The sequence below is a fragment of the Carcharodon carcharias genome, chromosome 7 (assembly GCF_017639515.1).
Source record: "Carcharodon carcharias isolate sCarCar2 chromosome 7, sCarCar2.pri, whole genome shotgun sequence".
NCBI lineage: Eukaryota > Metazoa > Chordata > Chondrichthyes > Lamniformes > Lamnidae > Carcharodon > Carcharodon carcharias.
In genome coordinates, this window is record NC_054473.1 from 41,144,579 (window position 1) to 41,169,838 (window position 25,260).

Consider the following 25,260-nt stretch of genomic DNA (forward strand, 5'->3'; position numbering starts at 1 on the left):
AATGTTTAGGTCTCAAACCTTTCAGGTCAGGCCTTATCTCCCAAATCATGAGCTATGACTTTACAAACTCTGATTTCAATGACTCTGCCGCTACCTGGGCACGTTCTCTCTCTAAGCTTCCCCGAGTGAGGAATCTTTGTGTTCACCAGGCCAGAACCAAATCCAAACAACTTGAATTCTTTATGAGATGAATATATCTTGTGGTTGCAACTCATCAAGTACCTGCACAAAATCTCCAGTGGCAGATGGGACATTGATGTCTTACATGACTAACAGCAGGTAAACTTGCTAACCCTACAACTTAGGATGGGGTTAAGACTAGAGCTAATGGAAGACCCATCCTGTCACACCACTGGCAAAAGAGTGAGCTGCCAGGAATTTCAGGGCTTTTCTTTCTCTTTTTTTTCATTTTGCTGTTTGGCAAAACTCCGAAGACCATTAAGATAAAAGCAAAATACTGCGAATGCCGGAGATCTGAAATAAAAACAGAAAATGCTGGAAAAACTCAGCAGGTCTAGCAGCGTCTGTAGAGGGAACAGCAGAGTTAACGTTTAAAGTCTATATGACCATATGGACTCGAAATGTTAACTCTGTTTCTCTCTCTCTCCACAGATGCTGCTAGACCTGCTCAGTTTTTCCAGCATTTTCCGTTTTTGCCTCTGAAGACCATTATCTGTTCCTCTCACCTGCTGACAGTATACCAAAGCTTGTTCATTCTCCATTATTACAGCCATCCCTTTGGAACCATCAGTTAGGTGGACAGTAACCTGGTGGCATCAAGAAGCTTCAATTTAGACAAAAAAAGAAAATTTTGCAACGTTTATTTTTATGTATTTCAGAATTTTTGTCTTATTTTCAGAAGGGGTGTGTTTTGTGGATCAAATTTGAAAGGAAAGCTTAATTTTACTAACTTAACCATCAATATATTCCTCCCTCCATAACAAACACCCTAAATTGTATATGTCTTCACTTAGTTGAATTAAATTCTTTGGCCAATTAGAATGGCCAATCAGGATGGCCTTCCTGTCCAGAAGCCAGTTGAGGTAACTAAGGGCTACACAAGGGCCTCATCCTGCCGCTGCTGGTAATTAACTAGCAGTGGGCAGGGACCACATCATGTGGGCAATCCGGCAGGTGAACCATGATGCCTGCAGCCTGGTTGGGAGAGGGAGGGTGAGGGTGAAGGCCCCTCCTACTTGGGCGGCCCATGCCCAATGGAGACACTGCTGGAGGCATTAGCCACCCAGAGTGAAGACCTCCACCTGCTCTAAATACTAACACCCCCTCCCAACCAATACAGGGGCCTCCCTGTCTAGCCCAGTGAACCTACCCGTCCACTTAGCTTATTCCTGAGGTTCCATTGCCCATCCTCAGCTTGGGCCCCTTGCAGTACCAGCAATGGCCACCATTCCCAGTGGTGCTGCTGGTACTGGATTGGTCAGCACCCCTCAGGGGTGGGAAATTCCTCCTGAGGATGGAAATAATCCCAACTTTGACCAGGTGAGTGCTTGTGTGACACTAGATCGGGTTTTGGGGGTTGGTGGGGGGGAATGCAGAATGACCACGGCAGGTCAGCCATTGGCTCTCCAGCTGGTGGATAGGGAAAGGTCACAAGCATTAAATTCCACTAATAGAACATTTGTGGCACAGGAGGAAATAATTTAGGCCACCGTGTCTACACCAGCCAAAAAAGAGCAACCAATCTAATCTCATCTTCCAACCCTTGGTCTATAGCCCTGTAGCTGATGGCACCTCAAGTGCACATCCAAGTGTGATGAGGATTTCTGCCTCTACCATCCTTTCAGAGAATTCCAGACCCCACCACTCTCTCTTAATTTCCTTCTAATCCTTCCACCAATTACTTCAAATCTATGCCCCAGTTATTGACATTTTGCTAAGGGAAATAGGTCAGTCCCATCCACTCTATCCAGGCTCCTCATAATTTTATAGCCCTTAATTAAATTTCCTCTCAGCTGCCTCTGAAATAAATTAAATCTAGCCTATCCAATCTCTCCTCAGAACTAAAATTCTTAATTCCTGGCAACATTCTTGTAAGTCTTCTCAGTACCTTCTCTATTGTAATCACATCCTCCCTGTAACATGGTGACCAGAATTTTCCACAATACTCTAGCTGTGGTCAAACTAGTGTTTTATACAGTTCCAGCATAGTATCCCTGCTCTTTTCTCCATGCCTCAGCCAATAAAAGAAAATGGCCCATTTGTCTTCTTGACCACTTTATCTACCTGCCCCGTTACCTTCAAGGATCTCTGGATATGCTCTCCAATGTGCCTCTGTTCCTCTACACTTCTCGGTATTCTACCACTTGCTGTGTATCCCCTTGTCTTGTTTACCCTCTGCAAGTGCGTACCTCACATTTCTCTGAATTGAATTCCATTTCTGCTCACTTGACCAGTCCATTGGTATCTTCCTACAGCATTCTTTCACGTGATCAACCATCAGTTTTCATATCAACAGCAAATTTCTTGGTCATGTAGCCTACATTTAAGTCTATATCATTATTATATACCTCAAACAGCAAGCAATCCAGTACTGATCCCTGCAGTATCCCACTAAAAACGCTCTTCCAGTCACCAAATCACCCTTTGGCCATAACTCTTTGCTTTCTGCACTGTTTCAATTTTGGATCCAACTTCCAACTTTCCCTTGGATCCCATGAGCTTTTAACTTTTGGACCAGTCTGTCATGTGGGATCTGATCAAAAGCCTTGCTAAAATCTTCATCAACTAGATCAAACATGCTACACTCATTAGCCCTCCTTGTTACACCTCAAAAATTCAATCAAGTTAGTCAGACACGACCTTTCAATAACAAATCCACACTGTCCGTCCTTAACCAATCAGTGCCTCTCTAAAAGATGATTTTGACTGTCAGATTATTTTCCCATCACCAAGGTTAGGCTGACTGGCCTATGATTACTCAGTCTATCCCATTGTACCTTTTAAGTAACAATACAATGTTAACAGCCTTCCAACCCTCTGGCACCAGGCCTGTTTATCAGAAGGACTGAATATATGTGCTCTTAACAGATGTTGATGTATTTTTCTCAATTATTTTGCATTTTAGTAACAATTTAATTGCAGGGGTAATTATTTTATTACCTGCATTCATATAATGGATCTGTATAAAGCTGAAATGAGTTTAAATCTGACCTCGTCATTCTTACCTTGATCTGAACACAGGGAGAAAATATGTCTCTCCCAGAGCTGCAACTGCCCTGAGGTTCCTGCCAGGTTCCATGCACAGTGCAGGTGCCGCCAGTGAAATTTAAGACTATTGTTAGGAACAGAAAAAAGCCGGAAAGAGATTGTTAAACGAAACCATAATCTTAATGATAGATCTTTTTTATCAGATGATTATCTTTGGGCAGCATGATGTCACATTTCATTAGTGGATAATGTATTATGTTGACACCTTGCTCCTTACTGAAGCCTCCCTGCCTGTCATGGTTGGGGAATGACTCATATCACTAAAAATATCACCTTTCTGTCTTCTTCCTGCCCTTCTGTACCTTCTCCTCCTTTGAACACCTTGTCTTGTTTCACTCCTCTCATCCTGTCTTTAAAATTCTCATTCTCTATTTCTCTCCTGTGATCAAGTCCAAGCTTTTCATAGTTGCCCTCGCTCAGCCTCTGCAAGGAGAAACTCCTCATCCTTCAGCTCCACTGCCTCATTTCATTTCACTGTCCTCCCTTAATTTATCCTTCCATCTCAACTCTCCAACCATATTTTTGTAGGTACTGATCTTCTTAATTATACCCCACATCTGTCTTTGATGTCCTTTATTCACCAGTAAGGCTATCATACTCACCCACCCTTGTCATTGCCTCAGTAAACCCCTCTTCTTTGTTCCTTTACGCCCAAGAGGCATAAACTTGAATGCATTCAAAGAACACCTGGTTTAGCCATCCAAGCCTGAATCTGTTTGGATCACATCAAGCACTATTGAGCTCTATTTCCTGTTAAAAATGCTCACTCCCTCAGGATCATCTGTGAATCTAAAGATCTCCTTCGCTTCTTTTCTCCTCTGCTAACCATTTCCTAAACATTTCTCCAGTACCCCATCCACCCTCACCTTCAACACGCAAGGAATTTGTGGACTCCTTTGTCACTGTTTGAGAGAATTCGTTTAGCTACCTCTGCTCCATTCCACACCTTCTCCTTCCCCATCAAGTCAAACTTCCACCAAAAATCTCCCCACCCCAAATCTGTATCTGATTCAAAGATGCAGCCTTGAATCTGCATCTTTCTCTAATGTCTCTTTTGTCACAACTCATGCCTTCCCCAAGTTCATCTTATCCATCAGACCCACTTCCTGCTCTTTTAATCACATTCCCAGTAAATAACTGCCCATCCAGCTTCCCTTCCTAGCCCCCATGCTAGCTGACATTGTAAATGGCTACCTCTCCTCTGATACTATCCCCAATTCTGGACACCTGCAGATTCCCTTTTGCCCCACTATCAGTACAGATGCCTTCAGCTGCTTTGTCCCTAACCTTGCAATTCTTTCTCAATTTATTTTCTTCCTTTAAGAGCCTCACTTAAAGCCTTAGGTCAAAACTTTTGCAAAGTTAGGAAGGCTCCACAGACCATTAAAATTGGCGGGGGGTGGGGGCCTGATGTGGAGGTCCCACCCCCATTTCCATCCAATCCAATTTTTGCCAATAGGGAAAGGACATCATTCATACAGACAGGAAACCTGAACATAACAGAGCCATTTGGACTCAGTGCTAACTTCAAACTGTCCCCATTTTGGCTGGTCCAAGGGCCTTAACCTGTATTGTGGGAGTCACAAATTGATGGGAGTTATTGTACAGGCTCTTGAAGGGCAGGAAAAATCTGTAAAACTGTCATGATCTGAAGTTTTTCAAATTCCCTGCACTTTAAACTTAGAAGAAAATACAGGATGCAGCTGGCAGTGAGTCTGCTGGACTGCTTTGATTAACAGGCATAGTTTTGAAAAAAAAAAACAAAGCATCTGGTCATGCTGTTTCAATAGAGCTCTTTTTTGGGGGGACATTCATTGTTATTATGAATGCTTGGCTGAGTTTCGAAAGCTAAAATTATCTTTAGCCGGGTGTTCTGAGTTCACAGTTTGATTGACAGCTCAAAGTGGCTATTAAAGGATAACATGTCTTTGATGAGGCTCCTGAATAGATGTTTATTATTAATACAGATTAGCCACTTGAAATTTCAAAGTTTTGAATGGATTTTATGAATGGGAGATTTTTGCACTATCAAGCCTGTAGGTGTGAAAGCTCTATTAGATTGTTATAAGTTTATCTTATCTCATCTCCACATGTCTCCTGAAGTCTGCCCATTGTGGATACAGGGTGAGAAGTTATGGAGGTGGCATGGAGGGTAGAGGCACCATGCGGGATAGGTGGAGGGCATGAGTTTGCATAGAGGGGATGAGGGCTATGGGGGGTGGGTGATGTGGTGAAGGGGTAAGAGATAGAGGACCTAATAACTTCTGAAACACTGAGATAAAGCCCCAGAGAACCAAGGCAGGTCTTCTAACAAGCCCAGCTTGGCACTTGCCCGCCCTCATGGCCGACTCCCTTCTGTTTGCAGGATCAGTGTGCCAGACTCTACCTGCAATCCCCAGAGTGAAAATTGTGCGTTTTGGGATACTTTGGGTACAATGTGCGTCTGGCGAGTCAGGAAATTTCCCAACTAGAGCTATACACCTTGGTAATCAAAATCTGGCTCTTAGTCTTTAACCAAGCTTTTAGTCACCCCCTCCTAATATCTGTTTTTGGCTCTGTACCAATCTTTGCTCAAGCTTCTGTGAAACATCTTGGGATGTTTTCCTATGCTAAAATCACTATATAAATGCAAGCTGGTGCAAGGAGAAAACAAAATGCAAATTGAAACAGCAGATGTAATTTTATTGATACAATGAAGTTAAATCTCCCCTGCAATTCTGACTTTAATACCACTCCTGATCAAAAATTCAACCCACCATATCATCTGGATTTGAAAGAAATCTCTAAATTTGAAAGAAACTACTACAGTCTTACCCTTGTGAAATGGTTTCAGTATGTAAATACCAGATAGAATTAGAAGTAGCGTCAGAATGAGGATCACGGGAGCCAGGAGGACCAGTGGGTACTTTAGTTTATCAGCCATCTCTTCTCGTCTGAGACCAATATAAGACATGTTGCTTCTCCTCTGTGCCCTCCTCTCTGCTCTCTCAGTTCTGGATCGTCCAAAAACAGTTGAAGACTGCTGTGTTCTTTTTGCCTCCTCTTCATTACTGTTGCCTGGGCAAACTGTGCTGGGCAATTGCAAACTAGTGACAAACATGGTGAGAGGAATTTGAAATCATAAAAACAATATTATTTTTAAATTGAATTCTGGAAGATTAAAGGAAGTTCTCTGAAAACTGTCCTTGGTCAAAAGCTAATGTTTTGGTCTTGTGAAGCTTGTTGACATGATTTCTTGTATCAAGATGGTTGCACCTTCAAGTGACTGAAACAGACCTACAAGAAAAATCAAAAAGAAATAAATGAAAACATGCAAGGGATGTGCTAATAGGGCCTAATTTGCTGTTAAAATAATGGTGAGACAAATAGTACTCTCTGTTATTTATTCGCAAATGCCATAGCAAATCAGACAATGGCAGATGTGAGGTTTAATATGGAAATCCAAAAGTTGTTGTTTGACATTCGCCACTCCACTGTTAGCTGACTCACCAGTGAAATGTTTTGAACAGCATGAGATTGCGGCTTCTGACTGCTGAATATGAACTAAACTCATCACAGTTAAGTCTTTCCCATTTCAGTCCATTGCCCATTTCCTGTGGACGGCTGTCCCACCCAGAAGCCAACTGAAGTTCTTAAGTGGACAATTAATGCTGACTTAAAGGCCATCTCACCACCACTGCTATTAACCCAGTGGCGGGCTGGATCTCATCTTTGGGCAGCATATGAAGCAAGCCCGTATGGGGTTGCTTAGGAAGTCCAGGGGGTGTCCTTAATTCAGAGGCCCTCAGCGCCTAATCAAGGGAATGGCATCTGGAATGGGCAGCCCCCCTGAGATCCACATCTCTGCCTCTGCCCCTCCTCCCACCATGACCCTTCCCTGCGAACCTCTCTCGCCATCACTCACCTGTAGCCTGGGATCCAGCATTGATACTAGGCCTCAGATGGGTGTCATACCATCAGCAGCCACTAACTCCCCAGCAGCACTGTGATTCAATAGAGCTGTTGGGCTCCTATTGGCTAGTAGCTCTTGGCAGGCAGGACTTCTGCCCCTGGCGTTCTGGGTTTCAGGGAAGACCTGCCACCACCTAGTTAAGTGCCTTAGTGGCACTTAATGTGGTGACCCTTCCTAAAAGAGGTGACCCAAGGCTCTCCCCAGCTCTCTAGCCAATGAACAAGACCTTCATCCTCCAATAAATACTGTTCATGCAGTCTCATAATTTTAGAGTTTAAATGTTGGCAATTTGAAAAATGTGCAATTTTAAATTTTTACTTTTTTTTAACTTTTCTTTACTGTCTCTCTTTATCTATTTTTTAATCCAATCTTTCTTTCCCTCTCTTTTTTTCTCTCTGTACCTGATTTGGCACTGAGTTCACTCACTCTAATTTACAATTGCTTCTCATCCTTGCACTATTTCTCATTTCTTAAATCTGATTGGTCAAGGAAATATACAATTGCTCATTCAGTTCACTCAGGTTCCTGGTGCTTGGTTTCCCTCGCTGCAATGTTGTCAGCTAACACTTTCAGTAATTTGCCATGCAAAATAATTTAAAGCCTAAATATGCAAGTCCAACTAATGGCAGACACCATTACAGTCACCGCTACAGCAAATTTCGGCCCATTACTGCAACTTAAGAGGTGTCAACATTAATGTCTGTTCTGGATCATCTAATGAGCTCTTACGCGTATCTATATAAATAGGCTTCCATCTGTAAAGAACTTTACACAAAAGAATATTAAAATAGTTTTACCTGCAGCATGGAAAGTTTTCTTTGAAGAGGTGATAATGAGCCTTCTTTTAACATAATAATGAATGGAACAAACCAGCCAAATACAATGAATCAACTGAGCTAATTTTTGGTTTAACATACAGACTAGTTGGTAAGTGGAATTGTATAATGATGTTGGATATCTTTTCCAGCCCAAATGTTACATAAATGTGGGTTGATTTACAATCTACTTTACCCCAAACTAAACCCTTTAATTAATGGGTTCTTAAGTTTGTAACATTTCCAATCCATGGAAAAAAAGCCTGATTATAAACTGTGAAAACCCCAGTTATGTTGAATAATAATGGTGTTTGGATTCATTTCATTTCAATTATATTATTTCTGTGCTTTCATTATACACAGTTACTGTGCAGTGTGAAACAGCATGAAGATAAGTGTCTAATGTTGCAGCTGTCCTTTCCAAATGATTACCTTCAATGTACAGCACAAAACAGACCATTCTGCCTAACAAGTCTATGCCTGTGTTTATACTGCATGAAATTCCAACCGCTCTAATTTTCTCCCCCACCCCAACCATATCTCCCTATCCATTTCTCCCCCCTCACACCTACTTGAACCCTCTTGAATTTGTCACTGCTACCTGCTTCAACTACTCTACCCGGTATTAGGGAGTTTAAGAATGCAGCTTGTGTCTTTGCTGTAATGTTAGTAAATTAACTTTTAGAAAAATGTTCTTTCTCAGAATCTAGTTCCAGCAGGGATATTCACCTTTCACTATCGGCTGCTAATTAGCTTCTGTTTCTATTTCGGATTTGCAGCTTCATACTTTTGTACTATTATTACTGGAATTATAGCCAATGACAGAGCAGCTTAGCCTAAAAGAATAACAAAATTTTTTCAATTCAGGTTCGTCTCTGCCAAATAAAGTGCTATCTTCCAATGCAAACACAGTGAGAGACTAGGCATTGCAGCCAATTTCAGAAAACAAAAACCAAGTAGCATTTTAAATTGTACATCATGCTTTAGCTATACTAACTATTATTTCTCAATGAAATTGAAACGATGCAAGTGGAATTTCCTGTGGAGTGCAGGGTGGGGGGCACAATCAGGAAGTTACACCCAAAACATGGAGAAGACAGTGGCAAACTGGTAATGTCACTGGACTAGTGTTGCCAGAGACCTAGGTTAATGGTCTGAGGACATAGGTTCAAATCTCAGCTGGTGGAATTTAAATTTAGTTAATTAAAAAATCTGGAATTGAAATGTTTGGAGTTGACCATGAAACTATCATTGATCATAAAAAACCCATCTCGGTTCACTAATCCCTTTGAGGGAAGGAAATCTGCCATTCTTACCTGGTCTGGCCCATATGCAACTCCAGATCCACAGCAACATGGTTGACTCTGAAATGGCCCAGTAAGCCATTCACTTCAAGGGCAATTAGGGATGGGCAACAAATGTTGGCCTTGCCAATGATGCCTTCATCCCAACAAATGTTGGCCTTGCCAATGATGCCTTCATCCCAACAAATGTTGGCCTTGCCAATGATGCCTTCATCCCACCAAATTTTTTAAAATTACACTCAAATTTCCTGCGAATCTCTTTGACATTTACCAGAACTTAAAAATGAACGTAAACAATTGGGCCAAAGGAAGAGCCAAAATCACATTGTATAATCCTTCTTTAAGTAGGAAAATTAAATTCCATAAGTAGGAAGTTTAAAGTTTCAAGCCATCTCATTCTGCCATGCACATTAGTCACATGTTTAAAAACATGCAATTGTGAAAGCTTTTCTATTTTTAATGTGACTCAGGCTGATGCCATAAAAATGTATTCAAAGAAACTGAAAATATTAAGCATATGTGAGGATAATTAGCACCACATTTTAAGTGGCTCAGATAATAGCAGTAAAACACCAGGAAAATGACTGTTTCCTGCTGTGCCTAAATTCTTGACTTAATTTTATACCTGTTTTGAATCAGTGTAATTGCAGGACATTCAGGTGTTTGACTCTCTAGCTTAGGGACGGAGAAATATAATGATGTGTTCAGTTTCAAGGGTTGATAGACAGGTGTAAAAGAGTGATGAAATTTGATCATAGTGTGAGTAAATGTGTAGCACGCTTGCACCCGGCTTTCCTCAATCTTCCTCTCCTGGCTATTTGCACTCTGGTTACAAGTCCCTTGGTGCAAAAACACAGGGATTTAATCCCATGAGTTCTATGCTGTTGCACTGACCAGGAATTTCCACTACAGTACTGGCTGACCATTATTTCAGCATAAATTGGATCTCTGGTTATGGAAGTTGGGTGGGAGTTCCTGCCCACTGAAATTGTGTCCACTTTCCTTTGCTCAGTTTTGCAAGGAAAAACATTGGAAATTCAGAAAACATCTGGAACCATTACTGGCTCCAAGGGAATCTCCTTTCTGAGGTATTTAAATGAAGGGAGGGTTGCCTGCCTGGTCACCTTCACAAACAATGCTCTGTTCCCACCTCCTGCTACAAATACAGCTGCATCTGCAGATATCGGTGAGTCTGCTTCACTTTGGCATGTGCAGATTACTCATCCCAAAGAAACCAGAGATAACAGATACGAGGCCACCGCTAAAATATGGGAAGGCCTAACTAACTGAATTGTTAGGTGGTTCCTGAGAAACATTCCAATCACACGATGTCATGCTTTCAGTGGTACTGCATGGAAGAAAGTAAGCTCGATGATCAACAGCCGACTACACCCACTAGATGTCACCAACCTTACCTGCAGGCACTTGTATAACCCCACCTGACAATGACTCCTGCAGAGTTTTCTTCTCAAGGGCTGGATCAGCAAAGAGGCCAGAGGAGAGCTGTGCTCTGCTGCGAGGACCTCTGCAGCTACGCAGTCTAGAGCAGACACATCTACTGTCGTTAAACCCCAACTGTTGTTTAAAACTTGGCTCCATTTCTACATCAGTATACTGCTATGCAGACCTCAGAGGATAGTCCTATGAAGTGGCTCAAATGACCACAATTCTCCCAATTATCTCAAGCTGCCCTAAATCCATTTCAGCAACTTTCAGTCAATGTTTGGTGCTGACTGTTTCATTTTTTTAACTAAAAACTCCACCCAACTAAAAACTCTGGGTTTTTCTCTTTTTTCCCCTAATGGGTTGAAGTGCATTTTCAGGCTTTCAAAATTTTAACATTTACCAACAAGTCACACTGCTGAGGGTCAAAATTAGGAGTAACTCCATTTTGGTGGATGGCAGGATCGAGGGTGGCATGTTGCCTGCAATGAAGCAGCCAACGAAGAGGTCTCTGCCCAAGCCAGCATCCAATTCAGGACATGGTCCAGCTCTGGAGCTACCAGTCCAATCAGAGGGCTGACAGCTGCAGCAGCACCACAATAGTGGTGGCCATTGCAGAGGCTACAGCTGCAGGGAGAAGGCACTTTAATGGCACAGCACTGTCAAAGACAGCTAAGTAAGGTGGGGAGAAGCTGCAGCCTGGCAGCCAGGCACCAATCGATTGGGTGGTGGGGGAGCATTGAACACTGACAGCGCTGTTTCCACGATGGCAACCATTGCCAGTCAAGATCCCCCCTATGGGCCCACCATGAACTATGGAGTGCCCATCAGGAAGGGTGCCCCTCCCAACCAGCTGAGAGCCTGCCAGGTTTCACCCTGTGGTCTCCCCACACTGCAGCAGGCAGTGGCCCTTAACTGGCCACTTAAGTGGCTCAATCGGTTGCTGGGCGGGCAGTCAAACTGCCATATTTCCTACAACCGACAATATGGCATGGCAATGGGAAGATATCAAGCACACCTCCCGATCCATCTCACTGCCATTTTACCAGCCTTCCTGCCTCCTAGCCCATCACCAATAGACCAGGAAAATTCAGCCCTTCGTCACTTTAATGTGACACTCCCTTTTAATTTAAATTTCACACATGTCCAATTCCACCATTACAAGCCTCCCAACATCTGTTTGACTCTTCACCTGAAACTGTGGCCTGAATTTCACGCTTGGCATGTGTGCCAAGTCATCGGGCCTGGAAGGGGACAAGAAATGCGCTTCCACCCGCGATTGGCCCCTGAATGAAATTTCACGCTGGTTGGCGAATTAACGCCCAGCCAGTGTGAAACGCACACTGAGAAAGCCTCAGCGCTGCCGAGGGGGGTGGGAAGAGGGCCGGCGCCGACAAAAGTGAGGGTGCGGGTGGGTGCTTCTAGCGAGCTCCATGAAGGCAGATAGCTGCTGTGGGGCTGCCTAAGGGAACTGCAGACCTGTACAGATTAAATGGCAGGAAAAAAATGCACTGAACTGTGTCTATGCATCACATTCAAGCACCTGACAGCAGAACTCAAATAACATAGGTCCCCAGATATCATTTTTTATTATATTTCATCCTGGACATTTCATTCCGCCCTTGGATGAGGTTTTATTAAAAACGAGCTGCCTGCCTGCCTGTTTTGCCTGTGGGACGAGTGCAAAATCGCACGGCAATGAAAAATTGTGGGCCGTAGGGTTTTTAATGGTCTTAATTGGCTCTTTAATTGTCGACGTGCGCAGCTTTGAATCCTGTGCGTGCCCACTGACCTCAATATTGCTCGCGTGCGCGATGACATTGGAACGCACAGCCGACATTATTTGCCACAATTTCACGTGCGTTCGGGTTGGCCGCGCACCCGCCCAATCAACATAACATTCTGGCTGATGTCACTGAATAGTTCTCAAAAACTTAGGTGCAAACCACTCAGTTTTATTTAAGTCTGTTTCTAACTGATAGCCATATTGAACAAAATGAGGCTAAAAGCAGAAATTCTCGGATATTGTGCCCTAGATAAATCTTTATTTGTTATTTTGTTTATTTGCGGCTGTGATTTATTAGAACTCACTTCCCATCCTTAGACAGGAATTCAGATAAATATTCAGTGCTTGTAAAAGCAAATAAAATTATTCAGAAAATTACTAAGGATATATGAAACTAATATTTCACTCTGATGCTGATTGTAAGGCAACAGCTTAGTATTTAATGAATAAATACATAACTTGTAATGATTGCACTTAAAGATATACTACTATGACATTTCAACAATCTTCTACAAAATGGGTGAAATTTGATCCAGGCAACCAGAGGCCCAGGATGAGTGAGGGACCAAGGCCATGGGTGAGTGAGGGCAGGATGGAGGTCGGGCAGGATGGAAGTCGTGCAAAAGAGGTCACTGGCTAGGGGAGAGCAGGGGGTTTGGAATAAAGGGAAAGGGGTGGGTCTCAATGAAACCCACCCCAACCACCACCCCCCCCCCCCCACCCCCCCCCCACCCCCCACAACACCCTCCTCCCTTCCTAATGCCAGCTCCCTTGATCAGGCGTTGAATGTCTTTGAATGAGGGCCCTTGGTTTGTTTTTCAGAGCTCCCCCATGGCTTACTGCTGCCTGGCACTGGCTGAATGCCAGTGGTGGTGGGATGAGGCTCTTAAGTGGGTATTAATTGCCCACTTAAGGGCCTTGATTGGTGTTGGGGTGGGAAGTCCATCCATGAACCTTCCCACCCTGGACTTAATTGGGGCAGAGGTGGGAATGCTGCAGGACTCCCACCCAGCACTCTCCCACCAAATTAAATATCTCCCACTCCAACGTCATCTCAGGGAGGGGTAAAATTCTGCCCAACCTTTCTAAAATCTTAATCTAAACCTTTACTTAAAGGATTAAGATAAAAGTCTAACATTTTATTTGGACTAATATGCAGGAAAACAGCATTGCTATCTCTTCACAAGGAGAATTGCTTGAAATTTGGCTCTCCAAGGAGTTCCAATCAGCAGGTCATGGAACAACAGGGTGGAGTTACACAGCCACAATCCTAAGTGGTGAGTTGACTGAAGCCTTGGCTGTTTTGGAGCTGGTACTTGTTGTTTTTGGCACCAATATGAAGTCCTGTAAAAGAAAATCTTGGGCTATGGTACAATGTACATCCACAGGCATTGTGCCTGGGCACCTGAATATGTTATACTCTCTCAAAATCTTTCTTCTTTGCATATTCAGTGCAATGGTGGTTATCCAGTCTCTTAAAGTAAATGTAACCCAACCTTCAAAATGCAGCAACAAAGACAGAAAATGCTGGAAAAACTCAGCAGGTCTAACAACATATGCGGAGAGAAAAAAACAAAGTTAACGTTTCGAGTCCTTATGACTCTTCTTCGAGTCTGAAGAAGAGTTGTAAGGACTCGAAACGTTAACTTTGTTTTTTTCTCTCCGCAGATGTTAGACCTGCTGAGTTTTTCCAGCATTTTCTGTTTTTGTTTCAGATTTCCAGCATCTGCAGTATTTTGCTTTTATCTTCAAAATGCAGTGCCCTTTTTGTGCTGGTGTAAAGCAGGCCCAGTTAAGTGATTGATTTTATGTAAAAATTATTTGGGTAGGAGCCAAAATATGTTGCGGACTTCCCACCAAATTGGCCCCATGACCTTCTTCTATGCCATACAGTATTTATTACATCTACTGTATTTCTCCAGTGTTAGGAGATATTATTGAAGCTACTGTCCTTTGAATGAGATGGCAATTCTAAGTCTCATTTGCTCCGCTACTGAACAGTAAGTCTCGTGCTTTGGGGTGTGGGATGAGGGGATTGAATAATCCTTTGATTTGAGGCCTAAAAATTAGTAACCTGGTTGCTATAAGGGTCTCACAATAAAATACAATCCACCAGTCCCCATGTGCATTAAAAAGGAAAAAAAGAGTGGAGATCTGTACCACACTGAGAACCTCCTTCATGTTCCCAGCCTGATATCAGTCGTCCTGTACATGGTATAGGATGGAAGGGAGACTTCCTGTATCACTTTACTGTTCACCAAACTTGTGGACATTCAAGTGGAGAGATGGCTGAAGAAACCTGACATTGCAACTCAGACCAGAACCCTATAGCCCCTAGATGAAAGAAAGAACTTGCATTTTACCTTTCTCATCCTCCACAGGTCTCAATGCTTCACAGCCAAGGGCTTTTCAGGGCCCACAGTTGTTATATAAGCCAGCACTGTAGCCAATTTGCATAAAATAAGACCCAGTAAATAGCAATGAGATAAATGAGCAAAGTTATCTGCTCTTTTGGAGTTAAAAGATAAAGACTACCCAGTACACCAGGAGAACTGCCCTGCTTTGTTTCACATAGTTTCCCAGGAATGTTGTGTCCCCTCAACATGGCATACAGGACTCTCATTTCAAATGTTCTCCTAACAATGTAGTCAGAAAAGTACCCAAACGTCAGGCAAGATTATGTGTTCACATCCTGCAGTGAGGTTATAAAGTTTTGTTTTGGGGGCAGGGAGTAGGAGCCCAGACTGTTTCCAGGTCCTAATCCTGACCCACAGGGAAAGCAGTCACTCTTTGGGAGTTTCATGGAGGCACCCCCTTAAATTGGCATGGAGACAGATTCCCTGTCCAATTAAGGGCAGCGGGCAGGCTCCTGAAGGTGCAAAGCCAATCAACAGTCTTCCAGCTTCACCCAGGTAAGTAATTGAGAGGACATTTCAACGTGGAAGTGCCCTCTCAACCACTTCCTTAAAAAAGAAATTGAAAAAATTAAGCTACTAGGATCATGGGGAGGGTACTGGGGATGCAAGGGAAAAATCCCCCTACAGGGCAACCTCCTTTGGCTGCACCTCCATCCTGGCAGGCGGAGAGGGCCTGTTGTCCAGCCTGGAGCATTGACACCCCGGCCTGCTGCTTGGTAGCTCACCTCCAGGCAATTAAACATTTCCTTGCCACATTGGGAAATTGGAGGCTAACTGGGAAATCCCAGTCAACCACCTTAACTTACCTTTAACATGGCTCCTAATGAGCCTAATTGGCTGCCTGCCTTGTAGGGATGGGCAGCCCTGCCAGCTGACTCAGAGATGGGGGCTCTACCATTGAGCCAAGTTCATAGTTAGAGGAGACGAAGGTCATTTGTGCAGGTACACTCTTCCTCAGGATGATCTTAAAGCCTCAGGAAGGAATGCGGCCAATATCCTCTTATGGTGCAATACTGAACCACAGACAGAGGAAACATGCCATGTTTTATCTTTGATCTTAGCCAAAATTCCCTTCATTGTTACAGGTGAGAAAGACTATTGGTTTCATTTCAATTCATCCTGCACCCCACTTTTCAATCTTGTTCTTGCTTAAAAGATTCTGGAACTTTTGTCTCCATAGCTTTTCCTCAAGTTTTTCTATACATTAAACAATCTTTGTATAAAGGGGTTTTCCTGATGTCAATCCTAAATGTACTTTTTTGCTGGTTTCAGTCCATGTCCCCTGACCTTACTCTTGCTATTCAAAGCAGTACTTTCCAAACTATTTTCCACTGTGGCCCCCATTTTAACATTTGAAAGTTAATGTGACCACAGATGCCAGCAAAAACAAAACAGCAAATAAAGCAGCATAATAACATTCAGTATATATTTATTAAAGTTTGTGTATTATAGGTCAACATATAATATATAAATATGAAAATTTGAGCTCTAAAGTACTTGGTATAAATGATATTATTTTATGTCCTCAAGTAGGTTTCAGCCAAGCTCACCATATTTCCTGGTGACAGAAAACTCAGTGAAACCCCCTCCTCTCCCACCCAACTCCACATGCAGATTATAATCAGCCCCTCTCCGCCCACCCCACACATACACCCTCTTCCTGAACCCCCTCTTCGCACCCCCAACAACACATCAGCTCCTCTTCCCAGCCCCCTCCCCGGTTTTGGTTTAGTTGCCAGTCGCTGCAAAGCAGAGGTGCTATCGTGGGGTAAGGAGCCCCTGCAATTGGGAGACAGGATCACAAACACAGTAAAGTTTAAAGCTGCCGCTCACGTTCCCAGCTCAGCCGTGTGACCTCCCGGCTCTTCAGGCACTCAGTCAGTAACTGGGTTATGCTTGACGGCCTCTGCCTACGCCAATTGTGTGTACAAACATCCCGGGCCCATTCAAACTCGCTGCTAAAAATGGTTTCTGATGTTAAAGGACGCTTGGGATCACCGTCCGCCTCTCGCTGTTTAGCGGAATCGACCCAACGTGTCCAGGACTGTCCCGTCAGAGTCTCCAGATTGAGCAGCCTCCTCTCCACAGTTGTCATTGCTGCCTTGGAGGAGGGGGAGCTCATAACCCCGAATGTGACCCCATGGGGGGTTGTGATCCGCAATTTTGGAACCCCTGATTTAAAGTATCATTTTGGGTTTACTTTTCCGTTATCTTAACTGTTTGATCAACCTCTACAGGATTACCTCTCAGATGCATCCTTTCACACTGAAAATCCACGTTTCTCAAAATGTAGACCTTGGACGCATCGGCCTTGCTGTTATTTTCTGTGCCTGAGCGTCTCCTTTCTGACTTGGCGACCAAAACTGGATGTAGTATTTTCTCTGACTTGAATTCTACTGATTTGGTGTTGACTACTGCTCTATATTGTTTGGAGATGTTGACTTTAGGCTTCATCCATAGTTACTTCAATACCATTCATAGAGTACATTTGTCATTCATTTTTCCTTCCTAGGGCATTACAATGGGTCTTAGTTTCTTTTGATTAGAACAAGGAAAGTGATCGCTATACAATGACTCCAGCTGGAAATTGCACATGTGGAAAGGGTCAGAATTGGTTTCAACTGCATGTTCCAAATTCAAATAGACTGCCAACAATATAATGAAGATCACATTACGCATAATACTGCAGGGTTGTTGGCAGATGAGGAACCATGATCCTTCAGGGCTGGAGATGAGATTGGGGTGGGGGGTGGGGGAGGAGAATTATCAAAGAAAAACACAAAAACCCTTACGAAATCACTAGCAGCAAAATATTGATTCTTTATTAAATTGTAGCTTTGAAGTTTTAAGCCCTGAACATGCCTCTTAGGTTTTCTTGCATCTACCATCTTAAATGCACTATTCTATTACTTCAGGTTATGAATTCACCCTGATTTGTGCTCATGACATTATTTCCGCAACTCAAAGTCATGCAAGAGGGCAAATCAACACCAATTGGTAACTCAAATAATTGACATTTAAAGTAGGTTGTTATGACAGTGGAGTGCTTCATGAAGAAACAGTGCTAGGTTTTTGCCTTTACTTTCTCAGGCCTCTCTCCTACAGTGTTGGGTATTTTAGTTCCTTGGCTGAATGTTCCTCCATAGTGGTTAGGCATGTTAAGCATTACTTCCGTTACATCATATTCAACATCATCCTTTGCTAGTTTGGCCAATTGTGGAGAACGACTATTGCCTGTTTTATTTTTCTTCCTAAATGCCATACTGGAATGAATGGGTTGTCTTATAAGGAAAGAATGAACTTGTTTGCACTGGAGTTTAGAAGAGTGAGGGGCGATTTGATTGAAGTATACAATATCCTGAATGGCATTGACAAGGTGGATGTCAAAAGGATGTTTCCTCTTGTGGGTGAGTCCAGAACTAGGGGCCACTGTTTTAAAATTAGAGGTGACCCTTTTAGGACAGAGATGAAGAGAATTTTTTTCTCTCAGAGGGTTGTTCGACTTTGGAACTCTCTGCCTCAGAAGGCGGTGGAGACAGGATCATTGAATATTTTTAAGGCAGAGGTAGATAGATTCTTGTTAGGCAAGGGAATCAAAGGTTATCGGGGTTAGATGGGAATATGGAAATTGAAACACAAGCAGATCAGCTCTTATTGAATAGCGGAGCAGGCTCGGGGGGCTGAATGGTCTATTCCTGTTCCCATTTCTTATGTTCTTATGTTCTTGTCCATATTAAAATTTACCTCTTTGTGATCCCATCCACTTACTTATTTTATCTAGCTTATTATGTCCTTTAAGTCCAATTGCTTCGCCCAATCTGGTAACATCTATGACGTTGAAAAATTTGTATTGATCTTCTGAAATTAGTTCATTAATGTAATTTAGAAACAGTAACAGCCACACCTCAACCACTGATGTATTCCATCCCTAAATTCCCCCAACCTCTCATATCACTACCTTAACAAGTTCTTGTTCTTTTTTTCTGTCTTCAGCCAATTTTGTATCCATCCTGAAGTTTTCATTTGAATCCTTCACCACCTTAAATGTAAATAGTGCCTCTTGTAGGAGATTTTGCCAAAGGCTCTTTTGGAAAAGTTGCAGACTACTGTAAGGGTTTTAACATAGCTACTGCAGTTGCAATCCTGAGTCCCAGCACTTTGTAAATATGTTCTCAAAACCTTTCAACTTGCACCGAGAATATATTGTGCTGAGATTTGCTAATTTGCATATTTTCCACTTTCTAAGAATTGATTGTTTCTAAGAAGTTGACTGCAAAGCTCCAAGTATAGCAAAATTCTGCATCCACAGAATTGTAAAATACACAGTTGTGCATATTTCAGCTGTTTCCCACATTATAAGGAATGGATATAATTTGGTATCCCTGAACCAATGTTCTGTCCTATTGCACAATCAATTAAACAGCTTCTTTTCATGTCATAGGCAAAGTCTTTGGGGTCAGATTGCATTTAAGAATATTGAAGAATATAATCATCCAAACTGAGAAAAATTATTTTGAGTCTCATGTAATGCAAACAGAATTAACATTCAATCACCATAAAGTAGTGGCTATATTTGGGTTATTTTTGGGGCTGTTGTCTTTTATTTCTTATTTGCTAGTGTTTTAGGGCTGCATCACCTTTTGTAAAATTTCTATGCAGCTGGCTAAAGTTTCCAACATTTTACAAGCCAACCTTATCTTTTCACAGAGGAACTGTCCTCCTGCAGTACGCCTTTAATCTAAGTTTTTCCCTTTTCTTGGTGAGAATGTCTAACCAGACTGTTTGTTTTTCAATCAGTTTCTGCACCCTCCTCAGATTTGCTGATATATATATATATATGTATATCTCACATATACACACAATATCTCCTTTCCTGTCCTCTGTCTTTCATGACACTCCACCTCCCTGTTTTGTATTTGTTGAAACAATCCTGTTTCTGATATTTCTTCTACATTGCAGCTCCTTACTGACACGACTATCTTAAATTCAATTCAGGCGTTTCAGGTAAGCAATGTTTCCTGTCCAAAGCAATCTTTGGCTGTTTTGTGTAAACAAAGCAATTAGATTATTTGCAGACATAAACAGAAATTCCTAAATCTCCCTGATTAGTCAGTCTCCTGATTTTAACTATGTTTAACAAACTGCAATGAAAATAATTTTCACAAATCTCTTTCAACTGTTCTCTGAAATGCTTCACAATCTAACTGCTTAGTCTGAAAAGAGTCAAGTTGTCAGATGGCTGTTTGTCCCTTGCTGTGTACACTTTTCCCTCATCCCTCTGAATGCTTGTGGCTCAACCCTCTACATAGAGCATAATTAAGTCTAGTACTGTGCAGTGGAGTTATCTGATTTGAGTAAATTATGTGATTACAAATATTGAACCTTTTTCTTGCTATAATGCAATGGGATTGAGGACCATGATTCCTGGTACACTGTAATTTTGTGGAGCAAATGTGTTTTCCACCAGGATGTGGTGGAAGGTGCATTTGGTGTTCAAAGCATATCATCTTTTAGAGTTGAAAGCAAACGTACATCCATTTTTTGCTGGCATGTAATCAAGAGCACACTCATTATACCCAAGTTTAATTTTGAACTTATGTTACAGCTTCCAAAAGCACAGGATGGTAAATTGCACAGAAAAAGACAATGCTAGCAGCTATCTTCTGATAAAGATCAGAAGATTCTGCTGAAATGATTTTGAGGAGTAATTTTCATATTATGCTATTTATATGATCTGATTTATTTTGAGATCAAGATTTAAAAATTATATAATTGTAACTAAAACGTCAAATGGGTAATAGTTATACATATTAAGCATTCATCTGCTAATATCAATAACATTTTAATATCAATAATACACTAACAGATGAATGCTTAATACGATGTATAACTATTACTCATCTGATGTTTTAATTACGTTTGACATAAATTGGGTTAATCTGTGTTAAAATAACAGATTTAGGAAAATTACACTAATAATGCAAACTAATTTCTAGGACTCCAAAAGTTACAATGTCATAAGATACAAGTATCAAAAAACAACATACTGTGTTGTGTAGTAATGGATCAGCACAATGTAACAGTTTTCAGTCTAGTTTAATATTCTCTAAATTGTAGTGAAAACATATGATTTCCCTATATATAAAAAAGTTAATCCAAAATGCAATATATGCAGTATTAAAAACCTACATTTTCTGGCAGAGCATGCCCCAGATCCCATGAAAAATTAGTCCTGTGCATGAAGTACATCCACATCTGGAATTGGCAGCTCAGCCCTGCAAACATCTGCTTCAAGGAGGCACTGATCTATCATCAGTACTATCTATCTAGTACAGATCTACTATCAGGATAACAATATCTGCGTAAAATATAACGCAATGTTAGCGGGAGAATTTTATTTTGTAATCTACTGCGAAGTTGTTTTAATATTTAGGACAGATGGTCTGGGTAATGCTTGAAACATACGAACTGATTTCATAACTTAGACGAACGGGAGATGCTTCCATTCCATTTTGTAGGAAGATTCTTTAAATCCCACATTTCCCCAACGCCAAATAAAAAGTAGTTGCGACTAGAATGATGAAGATTCATTTACATCAGTTCGTTCGCAGTGGCCAAAGCACAAATTGTTCTTTTTTCTGACTATGTCCACTTGCATACTTGGATTGGAACAGTGGTGTGTTAAAGATGTTTGAATCTTTTACACACGATCACTCAAATACGAGTCCTTGTGAACTGGAGGACATATCCCTTCAACGAGCAGTACAATTTAAACACCTTCACCTTAGTTGGTGTTTATTGTCTCCAGTGTAGTTAATAACAGTTCCCAAAAACTCGCGACAATGCACAGACTGAAATCATGGTCAAGAGCAAACTCACCGCAGCTTTAAAACCGCAGTGCTGTCCTAATCGTCCGAGGGCAGAAGAGAGGGAAAGGTCGAGATACTGCAGCATCTGGTCACTTCCCCAGTCGCTCAGGGCTGGGACTGGGACAGCAGGCGCCGCTGAGAGCCCAGCCTCTGCCAGTCCGTCTCCAGGGCTTGGGAAGCTCTCTGACGGCGAGAACAAAGCATCCACGATGCGAAACGCGTGAGGCAGTGCCGAAAGAGAGTGACAGCTCAAACTCCATTCATTCAGCAGCCCATTGGAGCGTGGCACAATGTAAATGTACAGTTGGGAACTTTCTTCTTTCCGGTAGGAACACGGCAGGTTGTCCTACTGCATTCATGTTGCCGTTACGACATAGGGCCGGTACTGCAAGGATGGTAAAAACTGTGACACATCCAAGACTCACGGGATAATAGAAAACAACACTCAATCCAAGGTGGCTTAACTGAACTCGGAGGGCAGCAAAGACAACATTAGAGAAATTGTGTGTGGAAGTGACAAAGATACTTTACAGTGTATGAGGGGTTCAGCAATCCAAAAGCTAATTTGGGGCCACAGGTGGGCGAGGCTTTGGAAATGTAAGTAGGTGGTCTTGGTAAAGGAGAAGGTATGGCGTCGGAAACTTAACCAGGGTTGAGTAGGACAGGGAGATATTGAGAACCACAAGGACTCGGCCAATTCAAACTTGAATTGGTGTAAATAAAACACAAAAGATAAGTGTTTAGGATCTGGAATGCGCTGCCTGAAAGAATGGTGGAGGCAGGTTCAATCGAGGAATTCAAGAGGGAATTGGATTATTATCTGAAAGGGGACAACGGACAGGGCTGCAGGGAGAAGGTGGGAGAGTGACACTAGAAGAATTTCACCTTTAGAGAGCCAGCACAGAAATGATGGGCTGAATGGCCTCCTGTTCTGTAACCATTCTATGAATCTATGAAGTAACAATGAGTGTCAGTTGTGGGGTTTTAGTCTCTGTTTTTCCTCAGGTTTGACATCACCAATCATTCCTGCAAGCAAAATCTCCCATTTCCTACACACAATCTACACAGAGTCCAGGCTAGGCTCATAGCCTAACTCCCTTTGGGAATGGCAGAATTTGTGTTTAGCTGTGGCCACTAGGGAACAATTGCAGGTGGTTTTCCAGGAAAAGGAACCCAAACACACACACACCAGTCTAGCACTCTCAGATGAATTTTGCAACCTTCAGGATGGGTTGTGCCAATATGCCCTTTGTGGTCTACTGTGAGTCACATATCAATGAAGGAACAAAAACAGAATTACCTGGAAAAACTCAGCAGGTCTGGCAGCATCGGCGGAGAAGAAAAGAGTTGACGTTTCGAGTCCTCATGACCCTTCGACAGAACTTGAGTTCGAGTCCAGGAAAGAGCTGAAATATAAGCTGGTTTAAGGTGTGTGTGTGGGGGGCGGAGAGATAGAGAGACAGAGAGGTGGAGGGGGTTGGTGTGGTTGTAGCGACAAACAAGCAGTGATAGAAGCAGATCATCAAAAGATGTCAACAACAATAGTACAATAGAACACATAGGTGTTAAAGTTAAAGTTGGTGATATTATCTAAACGAATGTGCTAATTAAGAATGGATGGTAGGGCACTCAAGGTATAGCTCTAGTGGGTTTTTTTTTATTTTATATAATGGAAATAGGTGGGAAAAGGAAAATCTTTATAATTTATTGGGAAAAAAAAAAGAAGGGGGAAACAGAAAGGGGGTGGGGATGGGGGAGGGGCCTCACGACCTAAAGTTGTTGAATTCAATATTCAGTCCGGAAGGCTGTAAAGTCCCTAGTCGGAAGATGAGGTGTTGTTCCTCCAGTTTGCGTTGGGCTTCACTGGAACAATGCAGCAAGCCAAGGACAGACATGTGGGCAAGAGAGCAGGGTGGAGTGTTAAAATGGCAAGCGACAGGGAGGTTTGGGTCATTCTTGCGGACAGACCGCAGGTGTTCTGCAAAGCGGTCGCCCAGTTTACGTTTGGTCTCTCCAATGTAGAGGAGTTGGAGAGACCAAACGTAAACTGGGTGACCGCTTTGCAGAACACCTGCGGTCTGTCCGCAAGAATGACCCAAACCTCCCTGTCGCTTGCCATTTTAACACTCCACCCTGCTCTCTTGCCCACATGTCTGTCCTTGGCTTGCTGCATTGTTCCAGTGAAGCCCAACGCAAACTGGAGGAACAACACCTCATCTTCCGACTAGGGACTTTACAGCCTTCCGGACTGAATATTGAATTCAACAACTTTAGGTCGTGAGTCCCCTCCCCCATCCCCACCCCCTTTCTGTTTCCCCCTTCTTTTTTTTTTTCCCAATAAATTATAAAGATTTTCCTTTTCCCACCTATTTCCATTATATAAAATAAAAAAAAACCCACTAGAGCTATACCTTGAGTGCCCTACCATCCATTCTTAATTAGCACATTCGTTTAGATAATATCACCAACTTTAACTTTAACACCTATGTGTTCTATTGTACTATTGTTGTTGACATCTTTTGATGATCTGCTTCTATCACTGCTTGTTTGTCGCTACAACCACACCAACCCCCTCCACCTCTCTGTCTCTCTATCTCTCCGCCCCCCACACACACACCTTAAACCAGCTTATATTTCAGCTCTTTCCTGGACTCGAACTCAAGTTCTGTCGAAGGGTCATGAGGACTCGAAACGTCAACTCTTTTCTTCTCCGCCGATGCTGCCAGACCTGCTGAGTTTTTCCAGGTAATTCTGTTTTTGTTTTGGATTTCCAGCATCCGCAGTTTTTTTGTTTTTATCAATGAAGGAAGCTCCTCTTGATCCTGGCAAATTTGCTGCAAAGGATCCTGATGGGCCCCTCTCAGCAGTTGCACCAGGATATGCTTCATTTTACATTTTCAGGCTGTCTCCTTATCCATTTAATTAATGTAATATCAGACTAGCCTGACTGCACTCGTTAGTCTATCACAGACTTTTAAAACCAGTAAGCCTTACAGCTTCTGAGCTCAAGCTGCACAAAACACCCTAACTTCTCTCTTCCTGGGGATTGATTTTAACTTTCAAATAATTAGTCTGTTCCCTCTAGCAGGCTTCCAGAGTTGTTTTGAGGCCTGGCATTCCTGCTCCTCTGGCCTCAGGAAAATGTAACTTGGAAAAGGTTTTAGGCCTGTTGAGAACCAGCAACAGTGCCTTTAAGATCCGTTGGATAGGCCATTCAATATCCAGAACACATGGGCGGAACATGTGCAGCTCACACTCCAGCTGCATGTCAGTTCAAGTTGCATTATGACTCCTTACCGTGCAAATCAGGACTTTATGATGTGGTTAAATGTTCTTCCACATGAACATGACAAGCACTCTAGTTGTTCATGGAAGGGCCCCTTTAAAAGTAAAGACAGCTGAAGCAGCAGAGTTAGCAGGGTGTTAAGCCTAAGCACCCCATTTTA

General features: G+C 42.5%; 1 protein-coding gene across 2 annotated transcripts in view; it reads right to left on the bottom strand.

The window, feature by feature from the left end:
* The window catches only part of LOC121280206, a 58,258-nt gene extending 36,248 nt beyond the window's left edge, over positions 1-22,010 (bottom strand). For both annotated transcript variants that reach the window (XM_041191953.1, XM_041191952.1), the window contains exons 1-4: positions 21,825-22,010; positions 6,043-6,504; positions 3,186-3,292; positions 687-767 (exon numbers count right to left, since the gene is read on the bottom strand). In XM_041191953.1, coding sequence (XP_041047887.1) covers positions 687-767; positions 3,186-3,292; positions 6,043-6,328 — 474 coding nt within the window. In that variant the 5' untranslated portion in view covers positions 6,329-6,504; positions 21,825-22,010. The remainder of the gene's footprint in view (positions 1-686; positions 768-3,185; positions 3,293-6,042; positions 6,505-21,824) is intronic.
* Positions 22,011-25,260: the final 3,250 nt, after the last annotated feature.